The 16,641-nt window shown below is 32.4% G+C and overlaps 2 protein-coding genes across 3 annotated transcripts; one reads left to right on the forward strand and one right to left on the reverse strand.

Annotated features, from left to right (window-relative positions):
• The first annotated feature begins 2,466 nt into the window (after nt 1–2,466).
• On the forward strand, nt 2,467–4,934 carry LOC146919866 (Pentatricopeptide repeat (PPR) superfamily protein). Its single transcript, XM_085713262.1, has one exon. It carries the CDS (start codon nt 2,580–2,582, stop codon nt 4,743–4,745), a length of 2,166 nt encoding a protein of 721 aa, XP_085569388.1. The 5' UTR covers nt 2,467–2,579; the 3' UTR covers nt 4,746–4,934.
• A 3,228-nt stretch (nt 4,935–8,162) lies between these two features.
• On the reverse strand, nt 8,163–14,643 carry LOC146919867 (hydroxyproline-rich glycoprotein family protein). 2 transcript variants are annotated; one of them, XR_015011619.1, is made up of 7 exons: nt 14,114–14,643; nt 13,897–14,011; nt 12,330–12,797; nt 10,809–11,337; nt 10,522–10,735; nt 8,858–8,892; nt 8,163–8,691 (listed from the first exon to the last, which is right to left on the reverse strand). XR_015011619.1 is itself a non-coding variant. In XM_085713266.1 (6 exons), the coding sequence occupies exons 1-6, from the start codon at nt 14,395–14,397 to the stop codon at nt 8,653–8,655; spliced, it is 1,470 nt and encodes a 489-aa protein (XP_085569392.1). In that variant the 5' UTR covers nt 14,398–14,643; the 3' UTR covers nt 8,163–8,652. The 2 variants fall into 2 exon arrangements, 1 of the variants encoding a protein (XP_085569392.1); XM_085713266.1 differs by lacking the exon at nt 10,522–10,735.
• Nucleotides 14,644–16,641: the final 1,998 nt, after the last annotated feature.

A 16,641-nucleotide genomic window follows, 5' to 3' on the forward strand; every position in this document is an offset into this window, starting at 1 on the left:
ATAAAGTGCAAAATAAAGTAAACAAGTATATAGTTCAGATGAATATTAAGATATGATAGAGAAAAAGAAAATGGAAAAAATAAAAAAGTAAGTTACAACTTAGATAATCTATCAATACAATACGGTGCAAATACTGTTACAATACGCAGATTCCATACTTAGATGATGCTAGCCTTGATTTCATGTATTCAGGATATAATATATCCAATAAGGTTAATATATGTTTACCCCCTCTAATATTAGTGATTTCCTGTTTATCCCTGCAAAAAAATTGTTTAGTTTCCAATTTCCTTTCCTTTCTCATTTTTTAATTCAATATATACACATGTGGCATTTTAGTTTTTTAAAAAATCAATAATTACACACGTGGCATGCCACTTAGGCGTTGACCCAGTCAAAATTGGCCAAAAGGTCACTTTTGCAAAGGGGCTAAAACTTAAGGGGGGCAAAATTTTCATTTTTTTATTAGGGTCCAAAATCGCAACATTGACAAACTTAGGGGTCAAAACTGTAGTTTAGCCAAATAATTACAAATTAAACATATGTGAGTGTCGGTATTGTGTTCGGAGTATGTGTCGGTGTTTGATTTTGACATTTAGGCTTCGTTTGGTTCTAGGGAAAGAGGGTGGAAGGAAAGTAGCAAGGAAAGAAATTTCATTGAAAAATGTGTTTCCATCGTTTGGATGTTCTGTCAGAGAGGAAAGAAAGTGTAATGATTGTGTAATTTAGGTGGGTCCCACGTTAAAAAACTTTCCTCCCTAAAATAAGAAGAAAGCATGAAACAAGAATCTAATGTGGTAAAATGACAATATGGCCCTCACTTTTTGAAGTATATCCACACATGCTTATTTGCTAAAAATTCATTCACGTCAATCTCAAGGCACCTATTGTTTAAAATTTATTTAATTTCATACTGTTACTTTTTTAGCCAATATCGTCCTTTTGTTTATGAAAATCACTATTTTATTTTTTTTTTAAAGGGAAAATCACTAATTTATATTATTTCATTTCAATGCAGGGCATTTTTGTCATTTGATATGTATATATATCTTTCTTTCCTTTCAGTTTCTTCTCACTTTCATTTGTATCAAACAACTAAAAAAATCATCTCACTTTCCATTCACTTTCTATCCACTTTCATTCCTTCAGCAATCTTTCCTCTCACTATCTTTCCTTTTACTTTCTTTGATCATCCAAACATACCCTTAGCAAATTAGTCTTTAGGATGATTACCTCTCCCTAACAAATTGGTCATTCGAAATATCTCCAGGTTTGGGTGGAAAGAAACAAGCTGGACTTCCTTGCTTAAAGGTGGCTCCATATCTATCAAAACCTTTTTGTGCAAAGAAAATTACAGTATTAATAAAATGATAAGTGATAAGAAATGTTTATGATCTTCATTTCCTTAATTTTCCTGCAAGTTCTCATCAAATCAAATTTCTACTTGTTCCTTCGTGATGAGGCATCAAGGAACATCTAATTGCATATGTATAACTCGCGCGTTCCCACATGTTCTTTAGATAGTTGGTCATATGTTAGGTTCAAAATAATTTATCATCCGTTTCAAAATGAGTGTCGCTTTAGGCTTTGACACACAAATTAAGAAATGGAATGAAATAATCATTGGATATAACGTTTTTACTAAATTGCCCTTACTTTATAAGAAAAAGACAAAATTAAAGTTGCATTGAAAATTGTGTGAGAGAAAAGTTGGAGTATTTATTGAGACTAAAGTTGGAAGAAAAAAATTAAAGTTGTGTTGGAAATGTAAAATGACATTCATTTTGAAACAAATTTTTTTGATTAAAGTGACACTCATTTTAAAACGGAGGGAGTAATTTTTATTTTTATTTTACTGATTCATTTTGAAGTGGTTTAGTGTTTGATTTGATTAAAAACATTAAAACAATAATTTGTATTTTTTTTACCAGGGAAAGGTCGTTTTTTTGTCATGAAGTGCAGTGGTTAGAAATTTACTTTTTAATGTGAATAAGTGATATGTGCAGGGTTCGAACTTCAACTTATTTGTATATTATGTAATGTAATGTCCTACTAAAGTTAAGCTCACGGAAATACCATCTTTTAACTAATTGACTAGTGGATAATCTAACCAAAGCTAAGTTCAACCAATGAGAAAAGTATAACCTGGCTAATTAGTTGGTTTGCTATAATAAATTGGAGACTAGATTGTCTTCGTATAAAAATGCTATGAATTAATTTGTGTTTTTTTTTTATTTTGTAAACAAATAAATTGGGAAAATTAAGTAGATAATCCCTATAAATATTTAGAATTTTGTTTTTAGTCCCTATATTAATTAAGTAGACAATCCCTATATTAAGTAGATAATCCCTATAAATATTTAAAAATGCTATGAATTAATTATTTATGGGTTATTGGACAATAAAAACATTTTCCTTTATTTTGTAAGGATTAAAAACGAAATTCTCAATATTTCAAAGGACTATTTACTTAATTAACCCATAAATAATTGTCCCATTGTTCTTAACAAAGAGCCGCAACCTAGTATCCCTGACAAACAAGGCGTTAGTTGAGGCAAGCGTGCGTATGCAAGTGTTTCATGAACAAGCTATGTTTCTCTGTAATAACAGATACTCTTCTGCTCAAAAAATGCAGAATCACAACCTCACTACAAGAAGCGCGTCAACTACACGCCCTTCTCTTAACCACCACCAACGCCTCTGGCTCCAAATCTGCGTTTTTACACAACAACATCATTTCAATGTATTCTCGCTGTGGTTCACTCAAAGATGCTCACCTAGTGTTCGATAAAATGCCTCAAAGAACTCATGTTTCTTACAATGCACTTCTTGCATCATATTCTCGTGTATCGGAACAACACTGCGTTTACGCCTTTAACTTGTATACCCAGATGGAAAATGTGGGTCTTAGGCCTACCAACATGACTTTTACTAGCTTACTGCAAGCAGCTTCATTGCATGGAGATTTGTTGATTGGATTGTTACTTCATGCTAAGAGTTTAAAATTTGGTTTTTTGAATGATATTTGTGTGCAAACTAGTTTGCTTAATATGTACTCGAGTTGTATGGATTTGAGTTCGGCTGAATCGGTTTTTTGTGATATGAATGAAAGAGATGATGTTGCTTGGAATTCTTTGATTGTAGGATATTTGAAGAATGATAAGATTGAGAAAGGTGTTTATCTATTTATTGAAATGATGTGGGTTGGTTTTACACCAACCGTATACACGTTTTGTATGATTTTGAATGCATGTAGTCGTTTGAAAGATTATTTTTCCGGGAGATTGATTCATGCACGGGTAATTGTCGGGAATGTGTCGCCGGATTTACATCTGCAGAATGCACTTGTTGACATGTACTGCAATGCTGGTGATACACGAACAGCGTATATGATTTTTAGTAGGATGGAAAAATGGGATTTAGTTTCTTGGAATTCTATGATTGCTGGGTATTTTGAGAATGAGGATGGAGAGAAGGCAATGAATTTGTTTGTCCAGTTGAAGGCATTGTGCTTTCCTAAACCAGATGACTATACTTATGCTGGCATTATATCTGCAACAGGTGCATTCCCGTGTTTCAGTAATGGAAAACCTCTTCATGCTCAGGTTATTAAAGCAGGATTTGAGAGAAGTGTGTTTGTGGGAAGCACTCTAGTATCAATGTATTTCAAAAATCAAGAAACTAAAGCTGCTCAGCATGTATTTTGTTCAATCGCGGGAAAGGATGCTATTCTCTGGACTGAAATGATAACTGGTTATTCCAAAATGGCTGATGGAATGGGTGCAATTAGATGCTTTTCTGAAATGCATCATGAAGCTCATGAGATTGATGACTATGTTCTCAGTGGGATTTTGAGTGTTTGTGCTGACCTTGCAATTTTAAGACAAGGTGAAATAATTCATTGTTATGCTTACAAATTGGGTTATGATGTTGAAATGTCTGTTTCTGGAAGCCTAATCGATATGTATGCCAAAAACGGTAACCTCGAAACTGCTTATTTGGTATTTTCTCAAGTTTCCCACCCAGATTTGAAGTGTTGGAACTCAATGCTTGGAGGATTTAGTCACCATGGAATGGTGGATGATGCATTGAAACTTTTTGAGGAGATCATTAAACAAGGTCTAGTTCCAGATCAAGTGACTTTCTTGTCTCTATTGTCTGCATGCAGCCACAGTAGATTGGTTGAGCAAGGAAAGTTACTATGGAATTACATGACCAGCATTGGTTTGCTTCCTGGACCTAAGCACTACTCTTGCATGGTATCTTTGTTGAGCCGTGCGGCATTATTGGAAGAAGCAGAAGAAATCATCAACAAATCACCTTATCTTGAGGACAATGTTGAATTATGGAGAACTTTGCTAAGTGCCTGTGTTATAAATAAAAATTTGAAAGTGGGAGTTCGTGCGGCCCAAGAAGTTTTGAGATTGAATGCAGAAGATGGTCCAACGCTTGTTTTGCTTTCTAATCTTTATGCTGCTGCAGGGAGATGGGACGAAGTTGCTGAAATAAGAAGAAATATGAAGGGATTGATAATGGAAAAAGAACCTGGGTTAAGTTGGATTGAGGCCAAGAATGACATTCATGTGTTCTCTTCTGGAGATCAATCACACCCTAAGGTTGATCAGGTGCAGGCTGAATTGCACAGGCTTAAAGGAAATATGATTAGATCAGAAAATGATGACAGTGAGGTACCAAATGCATGCTATGTGGGTTACAGTCTTACAGAAGCTAAGCCTATGCTATAGAGGTGGAATTTAATTAAAATCAAATGTATATAAAGGGATCTTTTCAAAAAAAAAAAAGTATATAAAGGGACTGACGTTTTAGAGGTTAAGGTAGTTTTCCATGATTTGTCACTTATATAATTTTGATTTTCCTAATGTCGAATTGGCCGCTCTAGACAAGTTCATAAATCTTTTTAGTTCTTGCACAAATTTCATCTCTCGACACATCTCTATTAGCTGAATTTGGCTACAAACTAACTTATTTTTAAGGTGCTACAAAAAGGAGAAGATTTCTCAATTCTCAACCAAATTAACATACTTTGTGTCTTGAGCCGATGCGTTTAAGTTATGTGAATAATACACGTTGTAAACATTCGACATATATTTTGAAAAAGAGTGGGTAGATTTTTGTATTAGGCTTAAAGCAATTCAAGTCAAACCTACAAACTTCCCTATTTTCTTCTTTTTGATCGAAACTCTCTTGTATTATTCTATATATACTTCTAATTTTCATAAAACAAATCTGAAATAAATCCTATAATATTATGAAATATTATAGTAATAACATTGTAGGAAAGAGCTAATACAAACGTCGATGCATTTTCAGCTGAGATTCAAATATTGGTTTATTATGATGATAATAGTCTGACCTCAACATTGTTGAGAAATACTATTTAAACTTGATTTAAATATATTGTTCCATATTTTAAGTGACTTTAATTTGTCGAAAAATCAAGTTGGGTAGTTTTAACTAGAAAAAATGTTTGATAAAAAAATAGTTAACGGTAGTTAATTTTTTAATTGCTTTTATATAGTGGGATTAGATTACAGTACTTTCTTGTACAATTTTTATAATTATAATTTATTTTAATCAATTAATCAAACCTAATTCTCTTCCACAACTCACAAATCTTTTTAAGTCACTCACATCACATGGTTTTAATTTATTTTAATCAATTAATCAAACCTAATTGCCCAGCGAGGAAATACGAGGATCGTGCACGAGATGATCCAACGGTGGTCATCGTAACGTACAATGGGGAGCACACACACCCAAGTTTTTGAAGAGACATATCCTCTGAAGGAGTTTTTTAAGGCTTTGTTTGCGAGTTTTGAGGGGAAGGAAAGGAAAGGCTAAGGAGGGGAAGGGAAGGAAAGGGAGGGAAGGGAGAAAGGAGGGAAAACCTTCCCCTTGTTTGTGAGTTAAAAACCAACAAGGAAAGGAAATGGAGGACTTATGTTATAATTTTACTATTTTACCCTTTTTTCTCTTAAAAACAATACATTGTGTTCTACTTTGTAATTTATCTTGAAATTAATTAAAAACAACTTATCTCATAAAAAATAAATTATTACGATCTATTTTTAAAAAACAGCTTATTTATAAAAATAAAAATAAAAAGCTTATTACGATCTCTTTTTTAAAAAACAACTTATTCAAAACAACTTATTTATACAAAACAACTTATTACGATATCTTTTTCAAAAAACAACTTATTCAAAACAACTTATTTATACAAAACAACTTATTACGATCTCTTTTCAAAAAACAACTTATTCAAAATAACTTATTTATGCAAAACAACTTATTACGACCTCTTTTTCAAAAACAACTTATTTATCCAAAACAACTTATTACAATCTCTTTTTTAAAAAACAAGTTATTCAAAACAGCTTATTTATACAAAACAGCTTAATACGATCTCTTTTTCAAAAACAACTTATTCAAAACAGGTTATTTATACAAAACTGCTTAATACGATCTCTTTTTCAAAAACAACTTATTCAAAACAACTTATTTATCCAAAACAGCTTATTACAACCTCTTTTCAAAAAATAGCTTATTCAAAACAGCTTATTTATGCAAAACAGCTTATTACCACGTCTTTTTCAAAAACAAAACAACTTATTTATCCAAAACAACTTATTACAACCTCTTTGCATAAATAAGCTGTTTTGAATAAGCTGTTTTTTGAAAAGAGGTTGTAATAAGCTGTTTTGGATAAATAAGCTGTTTTGAATAAGTTGTTTTTGAAAAAGAGATTGTAATAAGCTATTTTGGATGAATAAGCTGTTTTCAATAAGCTGTTTTTGAAAAAGAGATCGTAATTAGCTGTTTTGGATGAATAAGCTGTTTTGAATAAGGTGATTTTGAAAAAGAGGTCGTTAAAAGCTGATTTGCATAAATAAGATGTTTTGAATAAGTTGTTTTCTGAAAAGAGGTTGTAATAAGCTGTTTTGGATAAATAAGCTGTTTTGAATAAGTTGTGTTTGAAAAAGACGTGGTAATAAGCTGTTTTGCATAAATAAGTTGTTTTGAATAAGCTGTTTTTTGAAAAGAGGTCGTAATAAGCTATTTTGGATAAATAAGTTGTTTTGAATAAGTTGTTTTTGAAAAAGAGATTGTAATAAGCTGTTTTGGATGAATAAGCTGTTTTCAATAAGTTGGTTTTGAAAAAGTGGTAGTAATAAGTTGTTTTTGATGAATAAGCTGTTTTGAATAAGCTGATTTTGAAAACGAGGTCGTTAAAAGCTAATTTGCATAAATAAGTTGTTTTTTGAAAAGATGTTGTAATAAGCTGTTTTCGATAAATAAGCTGTTTAGGAAAAGTTGTTTTGAAAAGAGATCGTAATAATTAGGTTATATCTAAAATTGTCAATTTGAATTATTATGAGGGCAAAATTGTCAATTTGTATGTTTAACCCCCCAAAACCCCCCAATTTGGGGGAACTTTAAAATTGAACAAATGAAGCCCTTCTAAATCCCCCAAAACCTTTCCCTTGTTTTTTAAAACTCGCAAACAAGGGTTTATCTCTCCATAAGCCTTTCCTTCCCCTCCCTTCCCCTCCAAAACCCAACTCGCAAACAAAGCCTAAGAGACATGGGAAGAAAAATTAGTTGAGATGATACTTCATTTTTTTTGTTCATTCTTGCACCAAATGTTGTTGTGTCATTAGCATTTCTATCTTCTTGTTGGATAGAATAGCACTTACAACATAATAGCTTCTTTTGTTAAATTGATTATGTCCTCTATTTAGCCAACAACAAAGTCGGTGGATATTTCACACCAATAACATGGTTATAAAAAATGTGATAACACTCATGTGTTGTTTGTTATATATGTACCTAGGTCAGCTTCTTAAGTAGTTATATGAACCCGTTTGATAATAAAGAATAAGATTACAGTATAAATAAATTATATTAGTTGCTGTTTAAAACGAATTATATCAAGTTTAAAGGATAATTACTCTGCTGCTCGAGAAAAATGTAAACATACAAAATATTCATTATTTAAACGTACAAATACTAGGAATCAAATTAGTTTTTCAAGGAGGTATCGAATTAGTTGTTCAGTAAGTTTGAGATTCCAGGATATGAGCTCTATATCATATTGTATATGTGTGGCGTCAACTACAAGTTTAATTACCATTCCAAAATAAAAATTAAAGGCCACTTATCCACATTGAAATGTATAACTGTATAAGTAAACCGGGGCCATACAACTGACTAGGATCTGATATCTCTTACAACAATGAATGATGGTTCAGTGCTCAAGCAAACCAAGAAAGAAAATATAGCTACAACGTGTCATGAAATAAGCTAGACAAGCTACAATTCAGGAAATTTTATCATTCAAAATCACCTAACCTAAACAAATGTTAAGTAAATCAGTTCAACACTAACCAACTGGAAATGCCTAATGGAAGAACTGACAACGAACTGAAACAAGCTAGAATCCAGATGCCAATATGCACGACTAGTGCCCTCAATGCGGCGTCTACATTCCAAGACATCAATCAGATAATAGCAAAAGTCATTTTAAGACCATCTAACAAGGAAAGACCAATATTTCAAGTGATACATTCATATGTGTTTGGTAGCAGAAAAGGATCCCATCAACTTCATGATTTCAGAAGATTGCTTCTATTAGCGCCGAGCAGTTCTAGATTTCGACCGTGGATTTTTCTGCAACGACATCATAGAAAAGAAGAATTAGAAGGTGCAACCTAACAAGCCATTAATGAAACAGAAAACCAGCAGATCACAATGCTTAATTCTATCAAGGTTAACATTTTTTAACTACTAACAGAAATAGTCTATTTAGTAAACCAGAGAGGCTAAGTTTACTTACAGCACCAAAGCTTGCTCCTGATCCTGTTGCAGCACCTGTGTAAGAAAAAATGGTCAGTACGGTCTGAAGACAAACATTGCACAGGATAAACATTCCACACATAATAGAGGCATGCCGATGGATTAGATCGTAGTGAAAATCATTTCCATGCTTTCACGTAAACTTCATAGTTTAAACCAATTAATGTTATTATATGATTAGAACAGTTTAAATTGTCACTTATTCGGTTGCCTATATATAACCCAAATTCAATCTCACTCCTATTAACATGTTCATTGTAGGACAAATAAGAACTTTGTAATACAAGGGTTTGTCGTCAGTTCATAACGAGATGCTTTCATCTCCTTCTCTTTTACTTATTTAACGAGACTAATATAGGATGAGAAGAAGCTTCATTTCTCTCTAACTAATTTGATGCAGGACTGGTAGAAGTTAAAAAGAAAAATGATAGTTTGAGTACAATAATTTAATATTTATTGTATGTGATACATGAATTTATTTATAAACTAAATATACGTATAGCAATATTTTTGACATGTGGTTATAAATTAATTTAATACAATATAGATGTATGTATATTTGAAACTTATGTTCAACTACGGTTCAACTCCAGCTGAGCCTCAAAACCTAGAACCACTCTCTTTTGCCGGTACAAAGACTGGTTTGGTTATCATTATAAAAAGTGGTTTCGATGACCTAATTGCAAACAAAAATTGCTTCATGGAAACTGTATCTCCCCATCATTAAGCATTTTAACCATAAGCATATAACTGTTTCATTACATAGAAGAAAACTTGAAAAATGAACCTAAAACGGGAACAGTAAACCAGTATTGGGCACATACAAAGCTTAAAAAAAGCCCCTGATGCTGAATACAACCCCATAGGATACAAGATTAAGTTTCAGAAAAATCTAATAATTTGGTTTGAATTTAGTATTAGGATGGAATGCAAGTAATTCTCTTGTAAATTACAAATATGGGTCAGAAGTTGCATACTAAGTTTTTGTATTTTTAGTTCTATGGATGTTTTAGTAATTGTCTATACAGATCCTAAAATGCAACATCCAACTTCATTGGTGTGTGTGATTCCAAAGTTATTATTAGAAGCTGGTCATGTATGCTGGACCTTAAGTTGTGGAATAATTGGTCCCCAAGTTTCACATTTGGTATGCATGAGATATAACCAACTAAAAATATATAACAAATGAATAGATTACTTCAATATGTGATGCGTCTTTCTCTTAGATATGATGCATAAGTTAATTATTTTTACTCCCCCGTCTCGTCCCTAATTATAAGACCCTTTTGGAGATTTCGCTTGTCCCTAAATGTGAACCCTCTACAAACTTCTAGATACATTTATTACTCTATTTCCAAATATATCACTTAATACTACCAATTTGTCTTAGAAAGTGAAAGTCAAACTAAACATATTCATAAATAAAGGGTAATTTAGTAATATGCGTAAACTTTTCTAATTTACACATAAAACAAACACATTAATCTACAAACTTTTCTTAATATGAGTGAAATGTATCGTAGAGTTTTATAAATAGGGACGGAGGGAGTACAATACTAATTTTCCCTTAAAAGTGATGAGAATCCATTTGCTTAGCAGGAAGCACTGAACATTCACCTTATCAAATTCCTAATAATTACTTGCCTGAATATTTCCAAAATTCCACAAAATCCCAATCTTGCAGGTTAACCCGTTATTCTTTTCACTTGAACCACTCTTGTCCCGAAATATTCTTTAGGAGCCCTAACTTCCCTTAACTTCTTCCTTTAGGTATCCATAGAAAACCTAATTTTGTTCTTTTAAGTCCTATATCTTCTGTTGTGCTGCATTAGCCTTGACTTTCAAAACAAATATCCATCTATAACAGCTATGTATTTTGTTAACACTTTGTACATAAGATAACTAAGAAAAAGTATGACCTAAGAAAGTACCTGAAACATAGGGAGATGGAAAGACTGAAGTTCCAGCCGGAGTTGAGTTAAACAATGGCGTACTATTACCGAATAGAGAGGGAGTTGATGTTGCACCAGGTAAGGATGATGAGGCAGAACCAAAAAGTGAGCCTTGAAGCGTAGCACTAGATTGTGCAGGCCATGAGGCTCCTTGAGCAGGAGTTGTTGGTGTTCCAAACAAAGATGGCGTAGTTGATGGGGCTGAAGACGGTGTGCTAAAAAGAGATGAACCACTTCCTATTGACAAAGATGAAGTTGTTGCAGCGGTCTGTTGGGAAACCAATGCTCCTTGAGTTCCTGAACTGGAAAACAACCCAGCAACTTGAGTTGAGGGTTGTGAATTTGCAGGTAAATGCAATGTTGGGTGAACTCTTTTTGATGCTGCTTCTTGTCTTGCAGTTTCTCGCCGATCAGCCTCTAGAAATGGATCATTCACCTCCCCTCGACGGCGCTGATCAGCTAGGTATGCTGTTTTCATGGATTCCATGTACTGGTGAATGCTCTCCACCTGAATAAGCATCATTCAATAACAGGTTATTATTACCATAAATTAGAATTGGTAAATATTTTGGACCATGATTGTATATCTGCGCTTGAAATTTTTGAACAAGAGGACAACCATGTGTTATCATCTCTCATATACCTGATTTCTGTTCTTGTTTGTTACAAAAAACAAGAAATGAAAGATGGTGCAAAGGTATAGCATTTTCATAGGAATTATCATTTTACAGATAAAACAATGAAGACTGGCTCCTTACACGAACAGAAAGAATGGAAATTCAGAAGGAAATATAAGAAAAGCAATAAATCAATGAAGACTAGCTCCTCCAAGAACGGACACTAAGGAAAATGAAGAAGGAAGTATCAGAAAAGCAATGTTTTCTCTGTCCTATGGCATTAGGCCCCCTATGATCAAATAATTATCTGATCCTCCCATTTCTCCAAGCTCCCCCCATGAAATCCCACCTCTACCTATGGGTCCCACATCCCTTTGCCAATATCCTCCCATTACCTGTCCATTTTGTTGGACACCGCGTCACCACCTTTTCCTCATAATATACTTCTCCAAACACATTTTCATTTCTTCCCTTCCACTCTTCCTTCTCTGGTAAACTTGACTTATCCATGACTTAGAGATGCATCATAGTTGCATATTGAGAATATGTAATGACTTCAAATTTAAATTAGTGTGTACTATGCACGTAGATATGAGGCAAATGAATGAACTACAGGGTGGAATCAGTTTTAACAAAAGAGCTCATAACTTGACATAAACAAATGGAAGAAAAAAAGTCTTTTGGCAAGTTAAATTGAAAAAATGATAAAAACAAAGAAAATATACAAGTGATTAAAGTATCAAGATTCAAAAGTTTCATGTCATATTCCAAAAAGTAACCATGAATAGATAGAGTTTAATCCATAAGATTCATAACGAAGTGCATACAATCATAGCTGTATGGTGTGATATCGTTTTAAAAAGATATATTTGTTTCTCTTTACCTTTGCAGCCACGTGAACAAAAAAGTCATGTACATTTGTCATGACTTTGGGAAGAGATTGCAATAACGAGGATCCATTACTGGAAGCGTTTTTTTCAGATTCTAGGAGAAGCAGCTGCTCTAACTCTTGAATCCACTGATGACATTCACCAATATATTTCTCAAATCTAAGAATTGTTTGCTGTAAAAAGGGCGATGGTTTCTTCGGAAGACCACTGTAGAAATCAAAAACGGGCACCATAGATGTAGCTGGTGGTTGGCTGTTCAAACTAGGTGTTGTTGCTCCAGGGGTCTGTGATGGGGCAGTGGCACTTGATGCTCCCCCACTAGGATGATGGAACCTTGGACGTAGGATCATAAAGGATCGAACAGCAACCTCTGTATTACGTAACATATCTTTAACAGCCGACATTAATTCCTGTAACAAAGTTTTCTGCCGTTCCATAGCAGTGCTGATTCCACCAAGTTCCTATTCAACATCAAAAAACATATGTTATTTCATGAACAGATCACATTAAGCACAATATTAAGAGAGAACGGAGCATTTAATCATTTCAAAATATTGGTAGAATGAAAAAAACTGCTTAACAATAAGTGAAAAGTAAACAGAAATAGAACAAAGGATTTCAACCACATCATAAAAAGCCTGCATGCTTAAACATCTCTAAAAAGTAGGCTTGTAAGTCTGGTCAGTGGCATTTGATGCATCTATATCAAAATGCTAATAACCACACGCTTCCATTAGATGACAAACAAGATTAATTCAATGCTCGAAGATCGTGTTATTTGAGGGAACATACATTGATAGGACGGGGGTCTGGGCCTAAGCCCAACAATTAAGCTAAATAAGGAAGTTAGAGAAGGAGTAGCAGTGACATGTCATATGACTCCACCAGAGTGGAATGTCTACACGACTAGAGCAAGAGGGGTGAGGAAAGGCATTGAGAAATATGGTTATGAGAGTTTTTCTCTCTGGTTAGGAGCATAGTGCTCTGGATTTTCTTTCTTCCATTACTTTAAGTGAGCTTCTGTTCCATTTCATACTTAATACAAACATATTATCCTTTCTCAATTCACAGTTCTATCATACCTTCTGCCCAAATGAACTACTAATTAAATTTCATATGCTTCCTTCACAAAATAAGAGAAAGCAAATCACAAAAGTTAAGATCAAACTATCAATTAATTTTGCTATAACCTCCTACCCACTTTATACTATAGAAACAAGAACTAATAGAATTTTTTATTTTTTTTTACTGTGGCCAGCAAAGGATGGTATAGTTAATATGCACGTTGTTGCCGTTATTAACAGACAAATAATAGAAATGGACAGCATTAGGCTCTTATTTAGCTGCACGCAAAACTCTAGTAACAATAGCGATACTGTTAATTGTCAGCAGAACATGTTTAACATATAAATTTAAACCAAATCATACACATTAAATTTACTTCGCCATAACTAGAAAACATTAATCCTTATACTTATATTGTGTCTATTTAGCATATAAATTCGAGAAAAAAAGTCATAAAACTGCACACTTTTTTGGCTATATGGTTTAAGAAATAACCTGAACAATGTGGCTAGCATCAACCTCAAATCCATCGTTGGAAACAGACGAATCATAAAGACGATTACACTGATCAAGTCTTTGACTTTCATCTCTATATTCCAATACCCGTTCTCTGTATAACAACACATAACAGTAATCAAAGAACTAAAATCACAACATAACAATAAAATATGAAATAAAAAATCTAACTTTACATTGAATAATTAAAACATACTCAATCTGAAGTAGAAATTTCTGCGAATCAGGATGTAGATCTGCCCAATTGGTGCTGTAACTCGCAGGTGTTTTATCGTTCGTGAACAAAAACAACTGTTGTTGTTGTTGTTGTTGTGCTTGAAATTGTTGCTGTTGAAATTGTTGTTGTTGTGGTTGAAATTGTGGTTGTTGTTGTTGTGGCTGGAACAAACTACTCTGTTGTTGAAAAGGGGATTGTTGTTGTGGTTGAAACAGGGTTTGTTGCGGTTGAGATTGTTGAGGAGTGGAGAAATTAAACGCCATTGTTAAAATCGAAATCAAGAAGAACCCTAGTTAAACCCTAGAAACAGAGGGAATGAAATTGAGATGGTGAAGAAGCGAGTTAAATGCACGCGCTCAATAACGCGACTTGATATGGATGATTCTTGAAATTTAAGAAATTGTTACGAATTCATGTTGAAGAATTGAGATTGACGAATGAATCTTTGATTCTGAATTATTATGAACCAAATTCTCAAATCCCGCGTTCAGAGTGAAACACTGTCTTGTGTGTTCAAAATTAAAAATTGGTTTTTTTAACGTATGAGTGAGTGAGTCACTTCGCTTTACTTTGAGCCCAAAGACAACAGGACAAAAGAGTTCGCGTCGTCACTTTTGAAATTTAGTATCTTTTTGGCTAAATTACCCTAGGTTTCATTTAAGTTTGAGGGTCTTTCATCTCAAAAATAAAATTTGAGGTTTTTTTAAGTTGTTTTGGTGACACATAAAGTCATTTAAGTTTGAGGTTTGTAATAAGTTGGTTATTTAAGTTATTTTGGTCACACATAAATCCTTTAAATTTATAAACGTTTTCAATTTAATCATTCTGTTAATCAAACATTACAAAAATGTTGATATGGCAGAAAGACTAGATCGAAAATATTTACAAACTTAAAGAATTTATGTGTAATCAAAATAACTTAAATGACCAATCTATTACAAACCTCAAACTTAAATGGTTTATGTGTGACCAAAATAACCTAAAATACAAATATGTTACAAACCTCAAACTTAAAGGATTCCTTGTGTAATTTAGTCAATCTTTTTTTTTACAAAACTTAAAATAAGTTTGATTGGCTAAAAAAGTACCAAACAAAACAACACAATAACACAACATAAGAGCGAATACACAGAACCAGTTTTTATAGTATTAAACAATCTTTTATCTTATAAGATGTTTGACGAATAAAATACTATTTTGATATTTTAGACAATTTATACTTTAATAAAAAAATTGAGATATGATTTAGCAAAAGGCAAGAGCTTCAGCTTTTGTTTCGTCTCTTTGCCATAATTTGTCATATTTCTAAAACAGTTTTACGATCAAACATTATACAACTGAAATTGTCATATCTTATCCTTTATTTAAATTATCATCACATTAACCAAACGTTAGTTAATGAGTTTTATCATAAATGAATCGTTCGATCGAAGCCTTTTTCTTGAAAATTAGAGTATTAACATCAAAAAAATTATAGAATGAACCAGAATTAATTTAAAATGGAGCTTACATATTTTCAACATATTTTGATTTTCCTCTACTAAAAAAACATATTTTGTTTTTCCTCTAAAAATATTTTGATTTTTTTTAGAGGAAAACATATTTTGATTTTCATATAGTTTTAAGAAATTTGGATGTTTGTACCAAATTGACATATTATGTTTTTAGTCCCTATAAATATGTCAACTTTTTGTTTTAATCCCTCTAAAAAATTTCTTCAACTTTTAGTCCTCAAAAAAAATTTCATTTTCACTTTTGGTCCCTCCTTTAAAGTAACCTCATATGTAAAATTCATATTTTTGAAAAAAAATTTGCAGAAAAATTTATAATATTATAAGGATCTCTCCCAAAAAAAATTAGAACTTTTTCCCAAAACATGAATTAAATATGAATTTTTATATTTTTGACGGTAAAATATTCGTATTTAATTTATGTTTTGTTAAAAAAATCTTTTTTTTTTGGAGTGATTTTTACAATATTATATACAATTATGCACAATTTCATTAAAAAATACAAAATTTTACTTAAAAATAGGGACAAAAAATAGTGATTGAAAATTTTATATGGACTAAAAGTTGATGAAAAATTTTAGAGGGACTAAAACGAAAAATTGATATATTTATAGGGACAAAAAATATATTTAACCCTTATTTTTTTTTTGATCGAATGAGAAAAAACAAAAATTCGGACCAAAGAAAAACGAAAAACAATTGTTCTATGAAGTTGTGTTTCTAGAGGACGACGGTTGGTTCAAGCCGTGACAATTCAAGGAGTGTGTGAAAGGAGAAACTATGTAAGTTCTAAACTCGGAAAACCGTTAAATTGATTTTTGTCTTTGTAAGAAATTCTCAAATAAATTCTTTAAAATGTGAATACTAGTCTCTGAAACTCCCAAATAGTTGTTTAAAAATATAAATGTCTTAAAAAGATCTTTGAGACTTTATTGAATTGTCAATTTGGTTCTTAAATTCAATCACTTATAATTAATTAAATTTCAATAAACTACT

Source organism: Medicago sativa, chromosome 5, assembly GCF_051527215.1.
Source record: "Medicago sativa cultivar Bolivia chromosome 5, Bolivia_mono, whole genome shotgun sequence".
NCBI classification, from domain to species: Eukaryota; Viridiplantae; Streptophyta; class Magnoliopsida; order Fabales; family Fabaceae; genus Medicago; species Medicago sativa.